The sequence below is a fragment of the Catharus ustulatus genome, chromosome 3 (assembly GCF_009819885.2).
Source record: "Catharus ustulatus isolate bCatUst1 chromosome 3, bCatUst1.pri.v2, whole genome shotgun sequence".
In the NCBI taxonomy this organism is placed as follows: Eukaryota; Metazoa; Chordata; class Aves; order Passeriformes; family Turdidae; genus Catharus; species Catharus ustulatus.
Window position 1 is genome coordinate 44,328,706 of NC_046223.1, and position 22,350 is coordinate 44,351,055.

At 39.2% G+C, this 22,350-nt stretch overlaps 1 protein-coding gene across 1 annotated transcript; it reads right to left on the reverse strand.

Annotated features, from left to right (window-relative positions):
* Positions 1-215: 215 nt before the first annotated feature.
* Positions 216-18,925, reverse strand: RAB4A (RAB4A, member RAS oncogene family). The gene is made up of 8 exons (XM_033054026.2): positions 18,780-18,925; positions 9,980-10,060; positions 8,702-8,816; positions 7,491-7,553; positions 6,166-6,320; positions 5,202-5,297; positions 3,469-3,629; positions 216-2,336 (listed from the first exon to the last, which is right to left on the reverse strand). The coding sequence occupies exons 1-7, from the start codon at positions 18,808-18,810 to the stop codon at positions 3,514-3,516; spliced, it is 657 nt and encodes a 218-aa protein (XP_032909917.1). The 5' UTR covers positions 18,811-18,925; the 3' UTR covers positions 216-2,336; positions 3,469-3,513.
* Positions 18,926-22,350: the final 3,425 nt, after the last annotated feature.

The following is a 22,350-nucleotide window of genomic DNA, read 5'->3' on the forward strand; positions in this document are numbered from 1 at the left end:
ATAGCGTTAATTTTTCCAGCATATAAAATATAATGGAAATGAGGTGCACAGACAAACCATGTTTTTCTGTGGCATTCACTTTTTATAGATCTTAAGGGAACTCTTGAGCCATACTGCATACCTATTTGAATTCTATGTGAGTTGCTGAAGTCATGTTATTGACTTCATTTAACAGACAAAGCTTGCAGAAGTAAACAGGATTTGCTGGAAGAAAATCAAGGAAGATTCTTTATTTGGTGCTAGATACAAGCATTAAATGAAATAGTGTAGGCCAACAGACTCATTAAAAGGCAAGACACAGGCTTTAATAAGACATTTAAATCTCTTAATGGGCTGAACAGCTAAAGCTCCACATACAATGAAACCTCAGATATAGGTACTCCCACTCTTCTTGCTTTGGTAAAGTAAGAATTTTACTGTAAAAACATACATAGCCTATTTATGACTTACTGTTCAGGTGAGCTAGGTTTGGTTTGCTGTGTCTACTATAATGCTAAAGCTTGAAATCTACTCCAGGGCTGATATTGGCATGATGTTTATTTTTAGAAATAAGACCTTTAGAGAAGCAATAGTAAACAATAGAGTTTGTACTGCTGAGAGCTATTGCTTCCAACAGTATTTCTGTAAGGAGTTGCAATTTTAGAAAATTTCTTTTTAGAATGTCAGCAAGATATGCAGCATAAAAGGCTGAGATACTACAAAACATGCACATTAACCAGGTTAATGTGTATACAGTGAGAGTATACATTAGAAAATGGTAAAAAAATGTCCAAACTCATTATAATGACAGTATTCTTTCCTTCCGGGGAGGAAGGGGACAGCTTTAAAACAGTTACTGAAAGAATAAAATTGCTTTCTGCTTTTTAAACCAGAGACACTTGACCAAACTGATCATAAGAACCAAGTATAAAAGAGGCCTTGTATGTAAAAGAGACAGAAAGAAGTAGAAGAAAATCCCTGTGAAACCCCTGAAATTTCTATTTATAAGCAATAGTCCTCTGCTCCTTTCAACTGCTACTGTAATATGAGAAAGAGGTTTTGATCAATAGCCAACACCCCTTCCACCACTCTAACAGTGACAGGAGAGTAACCTTTAGCTTTGCTTGTGCTGTGTCAGTGCTCAGCTTTTGTCAGTGTGCCAAGAAACCTGATTGGTGAAACGGCGTGTGGTGGAACAGACTACACAGTACCTCATCTTTTTCCAGCATTCCAGAGCTGGTTTGCGGTTTGGAACCAACATCCTCCTCAGCTCTGGCAAACAACACATCCCAATTAACAACTGGCTATTTGGACTGATGGAGGAGACAGCTCCATCCAATTCCCACTCCAGAGGTCTTGCTGAACTGAGTGAGGATTAAGACAGGTAAGTTTCTTTGGAGTTCTCTGATGTTCTTGAAAACACAGTTATGCTGCTTCAAAAAACACTTCAGTCTTGCCAGGAAGAGAACACCACTGGGAATAATTGTTACTAGTTCTGTAAGAAATCCAGTCCTAAATACAATAACCAGAGGAGTGACATAACATGAAAATTTTTGGACCCAACAGCCTTTTAAAACCTACACCCAGGCTTTTCAAGTACAAAGCATGCTTAATTCCATTTAATTCAGAGACAACCCAAAGTTCATACTTTTCAGATATAAGCATCCATTTGAACCAAAAATGTCAGGACAAAGGGAATAAACAGAACTCCAATTTCATGAAAGATGGTATAGCTCAGTGTAGCATTCTTGCTCTGCTCTTGTGCTTTAACTTGCCTTTTCCAACTTGACTTATCAGGATACAGAAATATGGGTCATAACCACACGTTAAGAATTGATCCTGTCAACAGCTTGTTAGAATGTGGCAACTGAATAGGAAAAAATAAACCAACAACCTCTCACTGACAGTTGCCAGTGGTTTTATGATTCAGGTTGTAAATACAAACTATTGTGCAACAAACAAATGTGACAAAGCCTACCTCAGTTAAATTTGTTTATGCAATAAAAAAATAAAATATTAAACTGCTTATAGTGCAACATTCTAATAGCATACATAAGTATACCATGCTTTGTAAATTTACTGTTACATTATTTACAGTACATTGCAATGCTTTAAACTAGAGGTGGAAAAAAAAAGGTAATGGAAAACATTTACATACAGGATGAGCCTTAATATTGTCCACCAAGCTATCCAGTTCGCTTTGAAGACTTGTATGTTGTGCACATTCCTGCCCCTTACCACAGGACACCTTTCTGTCAGCAGTGGTCAGCTCTGTTTGCAGATAGTGGAAAGATGTTTTTAAAAACTGCATAGCCTTCAAGCTTTTCTGTTTCTTCAAACACCATTTGCAAGGACAGCTGTAAAATACACATAAGAACTCCATTAATTACTGATCAAACTGAAAACTGAGCTCTTGAAATAAGATCAATAAATATTCATTTCTGTAGAGTCATACCAAAGCTGAACTAAATTAAAGCCCTTTTCTAGCAGTCTCTTAGTTGAAGAATGGCATTTTATAGGAGCAAAGCAGTTCAAGGATTCCTATTCATTATTAAAATTCTGGGCTTTAATTGGGCGCTAAGCTCCCGGATCATGGGAAAAAAAATGAGAATGTAGAATTATGTGCTGCATTATTTAATGTTCCATAAAGCTTCTGCTGTATGCACTGCTCAAGCTGATGAACAAACACAGTAAAAAAAGTGATGCAGTAACTATGCCTGCAGTACTTGATATCACTGTCCTAGTATTAGAGAAATAAGGATTAATTACAGCAGGATAATTAACTGCACAGGGAGAAAGGACTGTCCTAAGAGCTACTGCATGCTGCAAGGAGTGATGTAAAATTCAGTGACTATTGAGAAGTGTCTTAAAGACAACTGTTTATAAGAAAGACTAACCACAGAGCTGTTCTTAGGAATAGCTTTATGTCTTCTTTATGTCTCTTTCCCTACAACTCTTAAAGGGAAAAATTCTTTCCTCGCTTTCTCTGAACATCTTTAGAAGAACTGCACACCAGTTTCCTAGGCTGCAACAGCCCCAGAAGAACTACTTTAGATGATAACACTGCTTAAGCAGCAAATATTACTATTCTCTTGTTTACATTTCTGCTAATAGCAGACAGGAATCAGAATAACTTCAGGGTGCTTTTAGGTACGGGCAAAAAAGTCAGTAGAAGTTTAAAATTTAGTGTTATCTTTAATTTTTGAGTCTCAGTCAGTGTTTAACCCTCATTTTCAGAAAAGACTTTAAAATAGCTTAGGACAAGACACTATGACATACATTTTGTGAATGCTTACTTCTACTAATGTTTGTTCCCAGTGCAACAGAACTGATTCACTTTCTCTACAGTGCATTAGGTAGCTATTAGTCCTACAATGTATTTCAGGAATAGAGAATTTTAAAATGTTTTCTACATCATTATTCAGAGTAAGCTAAGATTTAGAAATACTTCAGTAAGAGCCCACCACCCCAATATTTTTGTAGCCTTACCTTCTGTATCTAAAGTAAGTATTTGGGATTTTGTGTTTTGTTTTTCTAACACCCACATTCTTGAGCACTTTGTGCTTGTGCTCTGCGTGGTGATCTCAACTGTCTCAAGGCAGCATCTCCGTACTGAATACCTGAGCCCATTCTTTCTGGATCCAATTCTCCTGATGAGAAATGAAAAGGTCACAAGAATATAGATCATGTGCAAATAATATATTCCAAATTAACCATTAACATTAGATTTAAAAAAATGCATAATTATATTCTGATCTATTTATGGAGATATTATCTCAATTCTGTCTTTTAGGTCATTTCAAACCTGAATCATTTTATCCTCTGATATAACCATACGCCCTTAATCATGATGACAAAGCAATCTGTCCCAGAGTTAGGCTGCAAACAAGGAATGCATTTGCACTACTTTGAAAAAAAGAAAGGTCTAAAAGGTTTTCTGCAAGTTAAAAACTTCCTGCTTTCAGAGGCTCATAAGCAAAGAAAACAGCACTGTAGATACCATGTCAAACAAAAATGGATCAATCTGATGGAAGGATTCCAAAAAGAACTGTCCCCCCCCAGGGAAAGTGATCAACCTTTCTAACTTCTGGTATCCATTTCTGCCTACTTCCTACCCTGTGCCTTCAGAACTGTTCTTATGACTGTATGGTGGTCTGGCCAAGAGAGACCTCCATAAGCTCCTTACAGTCTCAATTTTCTCATGATTCTGTGGATGTGTGCTGTCACAGAAAAAGCCAGGAGCAGTTCACAGAAAATACTTAATTCTGTGGAGGCAGTGCCTCTTTAAAGCAGTCATCAAACCACAGTATCATGAGAAACTAGCTACACATTGTCTTTTCATTTGGGTTTTGGGTGTGTTTAGGTTTGTTTTGTTTGTTTGTTTAAAATGAAAGCTGCTGTTTGGCATTGATTTGATGCAGTAATCAAAAAATTTCTATGAAAACATTGTATTATTTTCATCTAAAAATTTGTGTTTGGCATTGGAAACATGTAATTAGAATCCAAGACAGACTTTTCAATACTGCTGGTACTTAAAACTTTAAAGACAGCAAGCAGCTAGAAAAGAGAAAAATTGGAATGCAAATTAGCTATAATGACATCTAACACACAGGAGCCTGTCTCCAGTAGAAACCTGCCCACTTGTGTTGAGAAGCTTCTGGTATATTTCTAGATCTGCAAAAGTAAAAATGATTTCAGCTGAGAGGCAGGAAGGTCACTTCAGAGAAACAGTTGCTAGGAAACATCCCTGAAATTTTTAGTATTACTGCTCATACTCTCTTGACTGTATATCCTGTTACATATGAGAAGTAGAATTTAAAGTTATGGCTGCCCTGATATTAGGTTTTTATTCTGGACTACAAAAGCTGTCTAATGTCAGCCTTGGTATTTTTAGAGATGCAGCAACCCACAGAACACAGAACCTACACTCATACCTGACTGCTAAGGTAAACATCACCAATAATTCACACCACCACCCCTTTTTGGATATACAGATCTCACTTAGACATCCATTCCTATTAAAGCATATGAGAAGGAGCTATAAAACAAACAGGTTATTTTAAACAAATAGGTTATTTTAAACAAATAGGTTATCTTACCAAAATGAAATTTTGTGAGATTTTTTTCTTTGATTCTATTAGAGGACTTTGAATGGTGATACTTCCACATGCACTTTTGTTAGTTTTCAGATAAAAGGAAAGATTTTATAAAGCTTAATTTACCTGATTCAATTTTATTGAGTATTTTCCTTGCACACTGTACAAAGGCCTCTTCAACATTTTCCCCCGTTAGAGCACTTGTTTCCAAGAACATCAGCTCTGCATTTGACATTAAAAAAACCATCATCAATACAAGTCTGGAATACCAGGTATAGTAATTCAAAGCATGAAAGCTAGGAGTAATAAAAATGCTTTTACAGAGATCTACAGTCAAAAAGCATGGTCCAGGAAAACTAACTTTTGATGGCAAAACCACAAAACATCCTCTAAAATTTACTCAGGGACCTAGAAAACTAGAATCCAAAGATAACCTGGGTTGTGCATGCAAAACTGCAGTTGAAACTAAACTTCATAATAGAGGTTAAAAGCAAAGCCAGTAACCAGAGTTGGTAGAAAACACTTTAATAGATTTATAAAAGCAAAACCAGTTTTTGCTGATGGCACAGAAGCTCAGATCAAGACTGGCATTAGTGACACAGGATCATGTCCTCAGACTGGAAAATTTGAATACTACAGACCAGTTAATAGTTGTCTGAATCCATGCCCTGCACTGAACTCAGTTTTTAATGAGCAAAACTCATTGCTTCAAACTGCAGCACTCCACTCAACTTTGTCTATTATCTACAGAGTCTTTAAGACGCTGAAAAATGGGAATTCATGTCCTTAATTTTCTCCTCAACTGTTTGGAGGCAAGGCAATACCTGAAGTTGCATTACATTTCCTACAGAATATATTCCCACATAGAGGGTATGCTTAAAGGAGCAGTTGTGAGTAGAAGAACCACTGGTAATGAGACTTATGTAGTACATGTAATTTCCACTGCGGGCACTGCCTTTCTGGGTCTCAAGTACTGACAGAACTTTTTTCTCTTTTCTGGGTACAAAGTACAGCCTAATTGCACAAAAATGTAAATGATTTAAAGTATTATGCATCTTTGAATGCTACATGAAGGTTTGGTATGACTTACCATTTTCCTGTGCAAACCGGGATGCTTCTAAAAAAGTGACTTCACGATCTGCATCAAGATCCTTTTTGTTTCCACACAGTATTATCACAATATTTTGACTTGCTAACATCCTTGCATCCGTCAACCAATTAGTAAGTGCATTGTAGGTTTCCCGGCTGAGTAGGAAATAAAATCCTTTATTAGGACATACTAATTTCTCACGAACAGATCACTGAACCAAAACTCAGACAGTAAATCTGTGTTTGTGGCAAACAAACTGCTGGTAGTAAAGCAAGGCACCTACACATCTCAGTGTGCCAGTGATGAAATGGGAAGAGTATAAAATTCCTTCATGAAGCTATCTAAAAACTTGAGTGTTTAAAAATCAAAATTAAATTAATATATAACAATATATAAACATACAATTATAAAACACCGTGTTAATATGAAAAGCTAACATTTTAATTCTTGTCTAGTTTCAACCTTTTGTGCATTATATTTTGGGATAACAGAATGAGATACTGTTCCACTTGGAATCCAACTGATACTTAAATTACCAGTGGGATTGTAAGAATTTACAAGGCTTGTGTAGATGTGCATGCCTGAACTTTCACACTGGTGTCAGGACCTACACTGCAGGCAGTCACCCTACACACATCACTTGCCATTGTAGCAGTGGTCAGGGAGAAAGCTTTCAAGCAGTAAGAGTGACAGATGACTCCAGCTGACCTTAAGTACAGAATACAGATTTCAAAGCCTGCTGAGAGAACCCTTCACTCACAGAACAACAAGCAACAACCTAGTAAATCACCATTAATCAATCCAAAACTCACCTGACAAATATCAGTCAATGGTGGCAGGAAAAATGTGAACAAGTGTAATGGTATGGTGTTTTACTGGCTGCCTATAATACTAAAATATTGAAAGATGCAGAGATGAACAGAACTTTGGCCTACAGTTAAAGAATGTGGAGGTAGAGCTAGATTCTCCAGAGGATGACCTTCTATCCCAGCACACCAATCAGCAGTTTCCACAAGATAGGGTGCACCACCTTGGTTAAGGGTGGCTGAAATTGGCTCTTTTTTTCTGTGTCAAGGCTTGCAGAGCCAGTGGCTGCACATAGTCCACCATTATTAGATCAGTGACTGGGGGGCCAATCCCCACAAATTTGTGTAACCCTTTAGGATTGTTCACACTTGACACTCACAATATCTCATGTAAGCAAGTTCCAAATCTTAAATATGCACTGAAACAGAAGTCTTAGAGCATTAGGTACTTGGGGAGGAATCATTGTGCATTAATTGGATCTGCCAATCTATGAGCAAAAGAGCATCTGGCTTTCTTACCTGGTTATATCGTAGACAAGCAAAGCACCTGCAGCCCCTCTGTAGTAACTCCTTGTTACAGACCTGAAATAGAATTACAAATATGCACTTCTGTGGTGCCTTCATTGTTTAAAATCTGGGTTAATATAACACAATATGTATTATGAAACAGAATTCTTATTAACAAAACATTTTTTTTAGACAATGTTATCAGCTGTGCAGCAGCAGACTAATTACAACCAGGATTTTGATGAAGCACTTTGGTTAAATATAGCTGTACAAGGATTCTCAAAGTCCATTATGACCTGCATGGTGCTGAAGGTACACAACTTATCATAACACATGACCAGACACCGAACTGGAGGCTGATATCTGGCCAACACACTGAAGAGACCTCGTTAATGAAGACTACATATCACAGCCCAGCTTTATTTAGTCAGAAGTTTATCCAAAGGACTTGTATCATAGAGGATATTTACCTGGATTGCTGCCCATTACTCAGACTTCTACCATCATACCCACCCGTGTTAACCAACCCCTCTCCCAAAACAAGGAGACTCAGACATACACTCTATCCCGTCCAAAATATTAAAAAAAAAGGATGTCCTATTTGATGGTGAATGTACCCAGGAATCCATTATATTTTTACTGAGTTTGATCTATGCCTCAGATCTAGAACACTGTTAAAACACAGCATTAAAAGCACACTGATTATTATAAGCTGACAAATTGTTTTTTCTCTAAGAAACTTAAGAGATCTCAGTCTTTCTAGAAATGTATTTACCTCAATGAATTTGACTGATTTTTTTCTTCTCTAATGAAACTGTATACAATTATAGTGTGCAATTGTTTTCATTCAGATTTTGAACAGCTTACAGCTTCCTGACATTCACTTATTCCAACCAATAGAAGGTCTCCTAAACATAGAGTTAAGCACACACTCTTAGTTAAAAAACCATTTGGCTGGTGAGCAAGATTTTAGCCCATTCCACTCATGTACCTTAACAGAAAATACCCAATGAAAGAAAGGGCAGATCCTACAAGGCAGCACTGCTCTACCGAAATCGATGGATCTGTGTCGCTGTGTCCAGGTTGGAAGGTTAATAATATGAAAGCAGACAAACAATTCCACTGAACAAAAAGCTTTGCCTACTTACAAGCAGGGATAAATATTATCCACCACTCCCAGCAGCAATTATAATAACACTTAAGAAAACGGTTGAAAAGTGTACCTGAACCGCTCTTGTCCTGCTGTATCCCAAATCTGCAATTTTACATATTTGCCACCAACATTTATGATCTTTGAACCGAATTCCACTCCTATAGTATGATTTGAGTCATCTTTGACTACAAAAAGAAGAAAGAAAACAACACTTATTTGAAGAATATTTAGAGTGAATACTTTTTACATAAAACAATTTAGGTATTATCAAAACTCCTCGGTGTTCAAACTACAAACTTCCTGGACCATGAAATTCAGTGCTGCTCATAAGCTCACTGCCACCACACAGAAATGAATGTTCTCACAATTTTTGACGGTTTAGTCAATCCAAACTTACTACTAGAAAGGCCTGCTTTAAATAATTTCCAGTTCACTTTAATAAGTAAGATACTTTTTTTTCCAACTGTGTTTTCTAATACTTTCATACCATTTAAAATTAAAATTCATGAGAATGCACACAGTCTTGACCATGAATATGCAACAGCCAATTCTTCTTTAATGCACAAAGTTAAGACACTTGCTCTGTGTATGCTGTTGATATCACAGAATCTCAGCAATTTACAGCTGCTCTTACTAGAAGCAAGGGATTGTTTCAAGTTCACTCAGAATCAAGCCATGTTCTTTAGTGCTTACACATCATTATCCTTAAGTATTGCTCAAGAGATAAGGTGAATTACTGTTTGGTTGAGAAAGACAACAGTCACCTTGGATTTATAAAGGTCTCTAACTGCATATTATTTTTGTTTAAACTTGATGCCAAGTGTACAATCCAGTAGAAATTTTTCTTTTATGTTATTTGCTCATCTCTGAATACCATTCACAATTGACTCTCTATAAGTATTTAACATAGGCCACAGTACTTAAAGAAAACAGAGTTACTATTTATTTTGAAAGACGATACAAACTTTCTAAATCTACTTAAGCAATTCAACATTTCTGCCATTATTTTTACCAAAAACTTCCAAGTCTCTACTATATATCTAGGGAATCTTGTACATGCAAATTATACCTCTCACAGAAAGTAAGTCTGCATTTTCACCAACATCTTGTTATATTTCTTTGAGATAACAGAGAATAATGGTCCATATTAGGCTTTAGATTAAAGACAAACAGTGAGCAATAAGCATTTACAGCACAGCTCTGAACATAATTCTTCACTAAAATCCTCACTTACACAAATAAGAGAATTAGGGAGCTTCCATACCAATAACAGGTACTCATGTAGGCAGAGCCTTTACCTGTGGTTCAAGGCAGTGGAGAACTCTTACTGTCCTTCACATATACTTACATTTCTTTTCAATAAATTGGTGCAGCAAACAGGATTTTCCAGTTCCAGCATTTCCTATGACCAAGAACTTAAACAGGAAATCTGAAGATTGAAAAGAAAAAAAAAAACCATAAATTTTAGTAGGGACTTACATTTTTGTTACACCAGCCAGCTCACCAGCCAGCTATTCTCTTGCAAGTCTTATTTCAAAGAGAAGGGAATAGATGACAAAACTAGCAAAATAGCAAAAAATCTGAAGAATTATCCAGTGTCTGCAATAGCAGTGTTACACAGCAAGAACTAAGAATTCAGGCAAGAAAGACAAAACAAAGCACAAACAGCTGAATCTGAGTTCAGTTAGAATAGGCTGAATCACACTCAAATGGTTGACTTGCATTCCAGTAACATGTTTTAAGAGTGTGTAAGCTATTAGTTATAGTCAACACAAATACATAAAGATGCAATTTCTGAAAATCTACAAATCCAGAGAGGGGAAGTGCTGTTTTTTGGCTTTTTTTTTTTTTTTTTTTTTTTTTGTGTGTGTGGGGGATTGTGTTGTTTTTTTTGTTTGTTTTTTGTTTGTTTGGAGGTTTTTTGGTGGTTTTTTTTGGTTGGTTGAAAATTTACATTAATTTGAACTTCTTTATTAACAGTTTATACTCATACTTTTTTTTAAAAAATCCTTGTACAGATTGGACAACCACAGTATTTCTCTGCAAAATTTAGAGGGAAGAAATAGTTTTTATTCTGGGATGCCTAGTTTCACATTTCCTCCACATGTTAAATTAATATACATATATTTCTGTTCCCTATTTGTGAGCCATTTATATCAATGTTCATTGGTAATGCACATTTTCAAGATTTATGGCCCATTTCTATTGTTTAAACAGTTACATAAAATGCTTTAATGCTACCACCACAAATCTCCTTTCAGTTTTGCTAAAGACTGAAGAAAGCTCCCCTGTCTTACACTGCTCTCAAAAATGATAAACTGATTAGAAAGCTTACAACTGCTTCCCCTAATACATTGCCACCAAGGGAACCTTCACAGCTCATGCAAAATTCTTTTTCTACCAGCAGAAGATTTTTTACTCTTTATCGCACAGTTTCTCTAAGAAACAGAGCAGATCTCCAGAAGACATCTGGTAAACATGCAAGGAAAATTATTAAGTTTGCAATATCAACAAAAATAAAAACATTAATTTTGTTAAGAGTGTCCAAAGCTGTCAAGTGGGCTATGTGGGTATTGCCCCAGGGGATGGGGGAATAAAAAGGGAACTAAATTATGCTAAGCAAGACACAGAACTGATAAAACCCCATACCAGGACTTCATTTCAGTACTTAGTTTCAAAAGACACACACAAGTCTGTGTGCTCATTCCATCTCATGAAGGAGTTATTGTATATCAAAAACACTCCCTAGCAATGACAAAAACAATGAGCAAGTTTCTCTTTCTTAAAAAGACAAGGCTATGAGCCCTGGAAATGTCTACCATTCTTCATCTTCAGCTGTCTTCTGGATTTTATTCATATTTCAAATGAAGTAATGTTTCAATATGAATTTTTTTTTAACATTTTGCCCTTGTGTCAAATGCTGTAACAGGCTCAGAATAGATTTTGAATTCTACCCTTCTCAGAAGATAGCTGTTTCTTGCTCACAAATATGACCATTTACCATGCTCAAGAGTTTCAGTTCCAAAATTCTTTCATTTGTCATGCCTCCACCTAACTGCTCATGCTTTCTGGATTAAAAAAAATTAGTTACAAAAAGGATTTTCCTTCAGGTTGTGAAAATTTTGTGTTAACTTCTCTAAAGAAGGGCCCTTCATGTCATCTCAACTGCAAAACATGCTAAAGCTGAGAACCCTTCACGCTATCAAGTCTTCACTGTTAGTATGAAATTGCAAATATCATAAATATCATAACCAAATGCAAATATCATAAATAAAAAGTGTTAGGTTAAGAAAAAATCCATCTCAAAGAAGCCAAGTTTGAATTTCCATGTGTCAAATATCCCTGGATAGCTGCCTTTTACACAATTTTGTATATTTAAACTACTCTCTGTGTGTGTATAATCTCACTGGTTACACCACTTTTAGAGTACCTCAAAATGCAAGATATTCTGAGACACAGACACAATTAAAATAACCTATTTCTGATTCTGCTGTTTTTCCAAACATAAATCTGAAATCCAATTAGAACTGGTTCTATTTTGTATCTGCTGAATGTTGTTTGTCAAATTTTCTCCTTCAAAACAATTACAAAATTCAAGTTTACCTTCCTTTTTTTCCCACAGAAGACTCGTGTTACTGACAGTAGTATAACTGCAAACCCAAACAAGGTAAAGACTAAAATCAAAACTCCATTTCCCCACTAATTTGCACTGCAACTGCAAGCACTGGTTGTCAAATGTGCCTCATGCAGGCGTGTTTGTGCAAGCCACAAACCCACACTGAACAGCAAACTTAACACACAGCTCCCTTCTGCACAGAGAGGCTGCAGGGAAGTCAGGCCTTGGGACAATCATGTCACTGCCAGGGACTGATCTGGAAGAGCATCAGAACAGCAATGTATCTTCCCCTGAGGTGTTTTAAGTTGAGGTGCTTTATATTTTGCTCTGAAAGCAACAGTACTATTTGGGGATTTCATATTCATGTCTTTAGATTGATAATATATTCTAGCAGCGCTTCATAACAGACTCCTAATTCCTATTGAGATTCTATTGTGCCAGACAAATGTAAAAGGGAATCTCTCCTACAAATAAATCACTCCGATGCCAGTTCATTGCCTTCTTACTTAATAGACAAAAAGTAAATTTCCATCTGACAAAATAGCAAATGGGTTTTTTAGAGATGAAACCTGAAACTAGTTACAATTCACTTTTTCCACAGTATGAAAGTAAGAGAAATGTGTTTTAGGCCACTTCATAAAATGAAAATGCCAGTCCTCTAACAAAAAAAAATTAAAACCTTTCTTCACCAAAGGCAGCATGGTTCCCAAAGACATATAGACTCAAATACATGGTTACATCCACAAATATAACCATGCTTCTATAATTTTAAATTCCAATTTAATATAAATTATCCAAACTACCAAAAAGCCTTTAGAGTTATGTTATCAGTTTATCCATGAGCACTGGATAACATGGTTCAGGAAAGTTGGAATACTTTGCACATTTAATCAACTGCAAGGAAGATCAAGAAAAAGGGTTTGTCAATACCAAACGTTAAAAATACCAAGATTTAACAAACTTTTAAGTTCACAGCCTAGCATATTAACAAATAAGGTAATTCCAGGTAAGAATGGGGAGAATATTTTTCATCTTGTTATTCTGCAACTTCTTTCCTATAACGTTATTCTGTATGACAACTGGTACCACATCAACTACATTTTTATTTTGAGCATGTGATTTAGGACATGAAATGTTTTCATCTTGGAGTGTGAAAACAGAGGCCTCTCTGAGTTCCTCAGAGAGAGATCAAAATGTAGGGTTTGAATTAAAGCTTTTAGAGAAATTAAAATATATTAAGCCATACAGACATGAAATAGAGGCATAAGCTTTAGTTTTAAGTAAGTAGAAATATTATTAAGTTGCATAGATATGAAGTAGAAGTAAAAATATGTTTTAAGTGCCTTAAAGAGTAAAAGCCTTAGAATCTAGTTTTATCTTTCAAAAACAAGTTTCAAAAACAAGCTGTAGTGAGAGCTCAAAAACATAGTTCTAGATATAATAAAAGCAGAGTAGTAGGAATATTGCTTACATTATTCAGCTAGAACAGACAGGCTATATAAGCAAAGTATATGTAAACTTCCATATAATAGAACCAGTATTCTAATAGGTTTAGAAGAAATGCTTCAGGTTTGTGTTTTTATCTCATTGGGTAATTTGTAAAAAAAAATCTGTGTATTGGAGTGAGAGCTTGCTCGCTCTCCCTCTTCCTCCACCACAATCATCACTACCACCACATGAAAAAGAAGAGGAAGACCAAGAAGAACACAAGAAGAAAGGCCAGGGAGCATCTGCCTCTTGAGACTCTGTACCAGGCTGCAGCTTCTACCTCTTGCACCAGAGGGCTGCTCCTGCTTTGAGACTTTATGCCAGAAAGCTTTAACACAGACTTTATAGCCTCGGACTCTGCCTTTCGAGACTGATGTGCATTTACAATATAACAACTCTACAGCAATCAACAACTGCTCTGCTCTTCTGAAGATATAAACCCATAAACAATCCTGACAGATTAAACAGTACAGATTAAAGCAAAATTTAGCAGTTTGGAAGCACAGAAGTCAATTGAGCTTCTTTTAGACCATCACTGCAGACTAAAACTTTATATATTCTTTCTTAGCGACTTCAGCAAATGCAACACACATTCTATGTTTGCACTACTGCTTAATTGCTCTAGTTTTTCTGTTCTGGTGTCCTCTTCCCAGAGGAGTTAGTTCATTTCATAGCTTTTTTTTATCTCCTTTTTTTTTTTCCAATTGACAAAGCAGCTCAGAGCTCCAGCATTCCAGTCAGCTGCCAACGCTGTCACCCTAGAGAAACTTTTCTTTTGAATTCTGTTGTTCCTCCTTCATAGAAAAGCTGAAAAGCAACATCATTCAGATGTTACAAATGCTTGCTGCCATGCTGGCTACTGAAAAGGTCTAGAAAAGCTAAAGCACTTCGCCTTTATACAAGATCATCTTTATACAGAAGGGATTTAGGATCAAAACTGAATTCTGTGCTAAAGGGAAAAAAGGTTACAAAATATGCACTACAGAAATAATAAGGAGATGAAATGCAGCATAGCCTGGCTGTTTAACCAAACAAGGCATTATAAAGAATTGGCTTACTCTCCTCTGAGAGCTACATGCGTCACCTGATCCCATCCTGGGTAGGGGGTGCAGGAAATAAAACTTATTTTCTAGCACAGGTAAAAAGGAATAAAATTGTGGCTTCACCCTAAAGATAAACCAGCAGCACAAGCTCCTAAGTTACATAAATTACATCATGTCTTTTGTGTTTGTTTTTTCCTTTTGGGGGTGGTGGTGCAGTGTGAGCTGAGGGGAAAGGAGAAGAGAGACAATTGTGGGCTTTGACTCAAGCACCAGCAAAAACAGATGGTTGATGTGGCAACCACCCCCAGACATCCAACCTCCTCCTCCTTTCACTGAAGTCTGCTCTAGCAGAAGAAATAGTCAAATAGCTTCTGAGATGCTGTAGCTCAGTCTTTAAAATGCAAAGAGAATTAAATTGTTTCCTTTACACTGCTAATACAGTAGTGGGGGAGTAGTGGGGAGATCAAATTGTATCTCTAATCTCAGCCTGAAATCCTCCCAACTTCTTGCTATGGAGTGGAATTTACAGTCACTAATGCTGACCCTTTGGAAATTCTCTCATTCATGGCACAGGGCAGGAGGAAAGAGTGCTCTGAATCATTCCTACTGGCACATGCTGCCTCTAAGTGAGAGGAGGAGCTATTCCCACTGCTTACTCCTTTCTCTAGCAGAAAGTTAACAAGATGAACAGGTAGAACAGATCAACCTGGCTCTGTTCTAATCTGCAAAAAGTATGCTACAAAGAGGGAAGTTCTGTTGCCTTACAAGCGAAAAGAGCTATGCTCCCTAAGAAATGAAATCAGATTTGAAACAAACTGAAACCAGGGTGACAAATGCAAATACCATCAGGTAAATGGCAGGGGATCGGATGGTGAGAAAAAGGATGAATCAAATTGTCCAGACCGAAAAGAATTATTTTCAAATGGATGGAAAGACTACACATTCTCTGCCAATGACAGAGATTCATATACTTATGTGACCAGATTGGGATTTATAGATGCTGGTGGAAAAAACACAAGGAACTAAGGAGTGATTTGACTTGAATCGTACACACTGCATTTATACAATGCTTATACAACTTCCATCCTTTTACCATTTAAAATCAAAAGGTTGCTTTGCATTTATTTATTAAGGATAAGTGACTTTCTGTCAGGCTGTATTTACCAGCAAAAAAAAAAAGTATTTTTGCACTGGGAAGCAAGCTAAAACATGCATGTGTTGTTATACAGCAATTATCGACAAAAAGACCATTACATCTCAGAAAACTTGAGTTAAAAGGGTTTTCCTATGAATAAGAGATCTGTTTCCAATGTTAAATGTCAAGCTTCTAAAAGAATGACCCTTTTCTCCCAAAAGCAGCAGGAAAACTATATTTCTAAACCCAGTCTCAAAATTCATGGAGTTATCTTGTATTCATGTTTTGTTTGGTTTTGGCACTGTGTATGGGAAATAAACTGAACACATAAGAATTGAATAGATATTGAATTGAACACTTAAATAACTGAACAGATAAGAAAGCTAAGAACAGAAGATACACAACTGATGTAATAGATCTGCAGAAGTGAAAATATGAATTGCAAGCAAAAAGACTGAGAAGCAGCAGAACTTTGTTGGAAGAGAGGGAAGAAACATGAATCTCAATAATGGACAGAACGAGTTGTGAAAAGCGAGTGAACAGAAAACCTTCAAAGAAGACAGAATTTGACACGGAGGGAGAAACTAAAGGAGGAAAAAAACGTAGGAGACATGAAATTAACAGTGGTGGTCAGAGGAAAGGCTCTTTATTCCCTATGTATTGAGAAAAATATTGAAAAAAACACCCCTCTTTCAACAGAAAGAGAAGTTAAAACCTCATAGCAAAATTGAAGTCATATAAAAGTCAGACAGCAAAATGACATTGGGGAAAAAAAACATCAACCCAACCATCAACCAGTTTCCTGAGCCTATCTGTACGGGATAAAAAGCTTGAGGTTACATAATTGCAATGGGTCATAATTCAGGTGACAAGAAAAATCTAATTAATGATTAAGCATTTACGAGCTACAGAGATTCCAGGAGGTGGATACAGTGATCCCCTAGTCTCAGTCATCATGGGGAAACTCACCTAATCCTTCTCCCATCCTCCATGGTCATTGTAACAGCTGGTCAGCAACAAACCACTCTTTGTTTGGACAGTGAGCACATTAAATCCAGAGAGTTCATCAAACACAGAAGATCCATAATTTAATCACATGCTACTGTTAACTTTGATTTGTCAGTGGGGCTGCTACATATGTGGACAGGACACTGCAAAATTAGTTACTGACTACTGCTATGGTCAGAGATTGTAGAGCCATTAGTTAAATTTTATACGATAACTTAGCTTTCATTCTTCTATGTTCTCTAGAACTTGATACTCCGAAGCATTCTAGCCCTGAATTTTCTGTAGTCTGTGTGTGTGCACAGGACAAACACAGAAACTCCAAAAGGTAATATATCAAATAAGTGAAACAAATAACAGGAACAACCCACAACTACAAAGCTTCCATTTCAAGGGCTTTTCTTTTAGGATACCAAAATAATGGGAAAGTGTCAACAGCTCCAGTGGGCTTACTATCCCTATTCTGCACCACTGGAACAATGCAAAAAATGTTTAAATATTCTGGTTTAAGATATCAATCATGTATTTGCTGTACCTAGTATTACAGCATCAAAGGAGGAGCACCACTGAAATGCTGTCCTCTCTGGTTTTCTACCAGCTCTTTTGCTCAGAGACCACCATAACCACTGCAAAGTGATCCCAGTTATAAATCACAGGAGTACAGAGCACAAAGAACTTGATCTAATTCAAATCTAGATGGACAAAGCACACCCCTCTGGTTTCTATATGTAAGTGTTATGTGTTTCTAGAGCAGATGGACACAAGAAGCAGGGTTTGACTATCCTAATGTTGGCACTTCAAGGGCTGCCCCACACTCTTGCTTCGTTTTGCCCTTTAGTTCTGTGTATTTGCTGCACACTGAAGCAGTGACCAGAAGGACAGAACATCAAGCACTGATGACCACAGTATTGAAAATAAAATTACCTACACAGTAGAAACAATCAGGTCATTTGGCCTACTCCTGATGGACATCCCAGCCTCCAGAACAGTTTCCAGAGTTGCTGGGTCCAATTTTGCTTTGATAATTCAATTATTCCATATTTAATTCTGATCCTACTCTCATGGACTATGAATATGAACCTATTACATGGCTTTAGAATATGTTTATATGTACAACAGCATCTGTATACAGGTAAAAATTACAGAACAGTATGGTATGGAAAGGGAAGAAATCTATTCCCAGCAGAATTTCAAGTAAAATTATAAAGAAAATAAATTAATACTATTCAGTTGCTTCTCATCTCTACCTAGCCAGCAATACCAGCTCTGCTTCCCTCTTTGACTCCTCACTTCTCTTTGATGCTTCCCAGCGGCGCACCGGACACACCCTGTCAGTGCCTGGACTCTGACTTACTCCGAGGGATGTTTCCATGTCACTAGCAGTCACACACCCATGCCAACGCAGGGACATACGAACATACCCACCGACCTTTCTCCTTTCCCCCGCAACGCACTCTCACAGTCAACTCCTTTTGACGCCTGCACGTCTAAGACGACACAGGACCGAAACCTTAACTGGACCCGCAGAAGCACCCGCCATCCCCACGCAAAGGAGCGGGCAGCCTCTCCCAGCGGACACGCACTGCAAGTTTCCTTCGCGACTCCCCGGCGCGCAGCGCCCAAGCCGGTCCCCGCTCACCCTGAGGGGTAACTCGGAGCGCTCCCGCCGGGCGGACACGGGCGGGGCAGGCGCTGGCAGCTCAGGGCAGCGGCGGGCAGAGGGACCCGCCCGAGCCCGGGGAGCCCTCACGTCACAGCGGCTCCTTCCCCGCTCCTCGGGGGGCACTGCCCGGCCCCGGGCCCGCTCGCCCGGCGGGGAGGAGGGAGAGTGGGATCGCCTCACCCCGCCCCCGGATCCTACCGTAGGTCTCGGACATGGCACTCTGCGACATCCCGGGAGGGGTGACCCCCGCCGCCGCTGCTCGCTGCCTGCCCCGCCCGGGCTCGGCGCTGACGGCGGAGGGAACCCAGCAGGCCCCGCCGCCCGGGCCCGGCTCAGCCCCGCCCCGCCCCGCCCCGCCCCGCGCTGCCGCGCAGGCGCGCCCGGGCCCGCGCGCGCTCCGCCTCCCCGCGCCGGCGCGGCGGCTCGCGGCCCCGCCCCCAAAACAAGGCGCACGTGCCCGGGGTGCGCGCGTGCTCGGGATGCTCCCGCCCGCTCCCGTGCCCGGGAAGGCGGCGGCTGGAATGCGCTCCCCGCGGTGGTGGTGCTGGCCCGGATCGGGCTCCTTGTCCCGAGCGCAGTGGTGCTGGCCCGGATCGGGCTCGTTATCCCGAGCGCGGCGCCAATGCACACACCGAGGCGCTATTCCCGCGGCTCTCCGCGCTTTATTCCGGTTCGCGCGCGAAAGGCTGGCTCCTCGGTCGCAAAAACATTACGCTGTCTGTACGCTTTAACAAAGGCGCCTGCATTCCATTATAAATTACATAACTTTTCTTCTAATTAGTACTCAAACCCCTGTTTGCTCGTCATTCCTCTCCTTTCTCATGATAATTATTCCACAGGCACAGTTCTGCTCTACTTCCGAGTCTGGGGTCCGTTTTGAGCAGGGGCTCAATGAGTCGGTGGTGGTGATCTCTCACTGCTGGAATTACCTTTCCCCCAGGTACTGCTCAGTCCTCACTTCACTCCTGGCGGCTGTCGTGACAGCCCATTCAACCTGGCATGGTCTTCTTTTTTCCCTTAAAACAAAACATTAGCCGAGCATGCAATGTTTGTTCACAGCTGCAACTGTGCAGCTATAGCTACTGATAACAACAAATAAAGTTGCAAAGTTTGGCTCAAATCCTCAGCGATTCGCTACCAACAATACCTGGCCCGTATTATTCTTTGGTGGATGTCCTAACTCCTCTGCCAGCACTGGTTAGTCTGGCAGCAAAGGCTGCTACAGCTCCCACCACAACAGCCTTTCCACCTATGCCATTTCTAAATAATACTTCCTGTGTATCGTTCACTTTCTTCTTTCTTCCAATCCTTTAAAAAAACTATCCTCTCTTATTTCCTCGTCTTTTTTTTTTTCTTTTTTTTTTTCCTTTTTTTTTTTGTTTGTTTGTTTATCTCGTTGCTCACAGCTTCCTATCCTTTCCACTTCTCCTTCATCTCCCAAGCTGTAGGAAAAACTGCCTCTGCCTGTCCCAGCCACCCCCTTGCCAAGTCCTTAGCTGGTCAGAGGTCAGCTTTGAAGTTCCCATCTCTAATCCGTGGAACAACATGCGCTGAGCCAGCACCAAAAACCCCTCAGAGAATCTGCTGATTATTCTTGTTGTTGTGGGCACATACAGACAAAGAAACTCGCCACAGTTTTCAAAGAACCAACCCCTTAATGAGTTCATACTATTAACAGTAATTGGAGGTTGTTTAAACAGGTCCCCAAAGTTAGCACAGCCCTGACGCACAGAGGATATTGAGGCTTAAAATGTGGCATGTGAATGCTTCTCTGCAGCATCTGCTCTCCAAAATACTGTGGAAAGCTGAGGAGCCTTCACATGAGCTGCACAGACCCCAGTATGTCACAGATGTGAACTTTGTCTCTGAGAGCTGTCCCCCAAAACGGTACATTCTGAGGCTCAGGTTGGGCTTTAGAGAAGTTTGGTCTAACATCACCAAATCCCTGATAGATGTTGGCTATTTTTGCTCAATCCCTCCTCCCACCCGTCCGTATCCTCAGAAAACAAACCCAACAAATAAAAAACCCCACCAAGTGAGAAACCAGAAAAATCCCCAAAGATACTGAAGTAAACAGATTTTACTAGATTACTAAAAATATGTCATGTTATATCCATGTTATACGTGAGAACAAGTAGATTTAGACCTCTTGCACTGTATAAACTTTAGGTTAAAGGGTAAATTAGGCTTGTTTTTTTTATTCTGTATATCTTACAAGGTGACTTTGTTTTATGGCATTTGTATTTGATAAATGTGTCATTGTGTTAATACCACATTCCTTTGCTTCCAATCACTCCTGGTAAGTTTACATGTGCCTACCAATAAAGAACATTAAAACTGTAAAAGTTTCCATTGAAAGCTATTAGTTTTGTACTGAATAGGAAGGTGGAGGCTGGAAGAATGTTAAAGCAGAGACAGGAGAATGTGAGAGACTAATAGGATTTTGAAGAATAAATTAGAACAAATAGTAAAATTCAGAAGCAATAAAGACTGCACTAGGCTAGCAAATATATGCTTATACCTCAGTAATTCAAGAATGTTGGGCATGTGTGTTAATAAAACCATTCTTTCTGAGTAATATACAATAAGTAGCTAGAATTGGCCTTGCCAATGTCTATCTTAAGTACAAAGGTGAAAAAAACCCCCCGAAAGCCAAATGTTTAATTCACTTGATTTATGATTTCTGTTGATTACGTCTGCTAGAAACTTTTGGCTTATGTAAAAAGAGATGTATCATGTCAAATTGAATCTGCACATCATGCACTTCCTCAAATTACTTTCACCACAGTTATCGTGCCTATAACTGGTTGTGGTTGTAAAATTGCTGCTCAGGAGGTCATGTCAAGGTTTCTGTAAATGTCCTAATCTCATTTTTTACTATTTTTCACTAACCAATGTGCCATAATAGGACCCACAAGATCTCACGAGAACCACGCTCAGGGTGGAGTATTCTGTGAAATCTCTGCCAAGACAAAATGACTCAGGACTTTGAAGATTTGGACACAACTTTTTATGACCCTGCACCTCAAGGGGCCTGATCCTTTTGTTTTCTTTTGCCTTTCCTTTCCTTTTTAATGTAATGGAACAAAGTTCAGTTTGTAGCTGAAGCTGGACTGTGTTTTTGACTCACTCCACCCTAGGCTGCTGTATGGGACCGGAGCGCAGCTGCAGGTGGGATGGGCTTTTCCTTGAGGGAGTGGTAGGGATGGCTCGCTCTGGTCTGAAGGTGGCACTCCAAGGCTGTGTGTGGAAGGCTCTGCAGTAGCTGAGTGCTGCTGTTGTCTCTGTTAGTTGTGGCTGTGAGCACGCAGTCCAACCTGGCATGTTCAGGTAGAATGGGGAATGATGTATTCTCCTGCTCTTCCCTGCTCCTTGCATGCTGAGTATGGAAAGCAGCCCAGCATATGTGTAAGCTGCTGGCTTCAGCTTGATCTGCAGCAGCAGCAATGAATGTGACTCCAGCAACCAAATGAAATCTGAAGATAAGTGATTGACACTCTGAGGAGCCTCTGAAAGTGCCACGACCTCCTTGTATACAGTGCCATTGGCCTCCTGGCTTCATCATCTGATCATTGTCATCTTCAGCCTCCACAGGAGCTGCCCTCAATCTGTGAACACATTTGTCAATGTGAGCATGTGCAGCTCACACCTAAGAACTACTAACACTGAAATCAGCATTAGGCCGACATTGCAGCACTCTCATTCAATACAAAAGTGACGTGTATCTATTTTAAGTAACAAGAGATGTAGCAATCTTTCTTGTTAGATT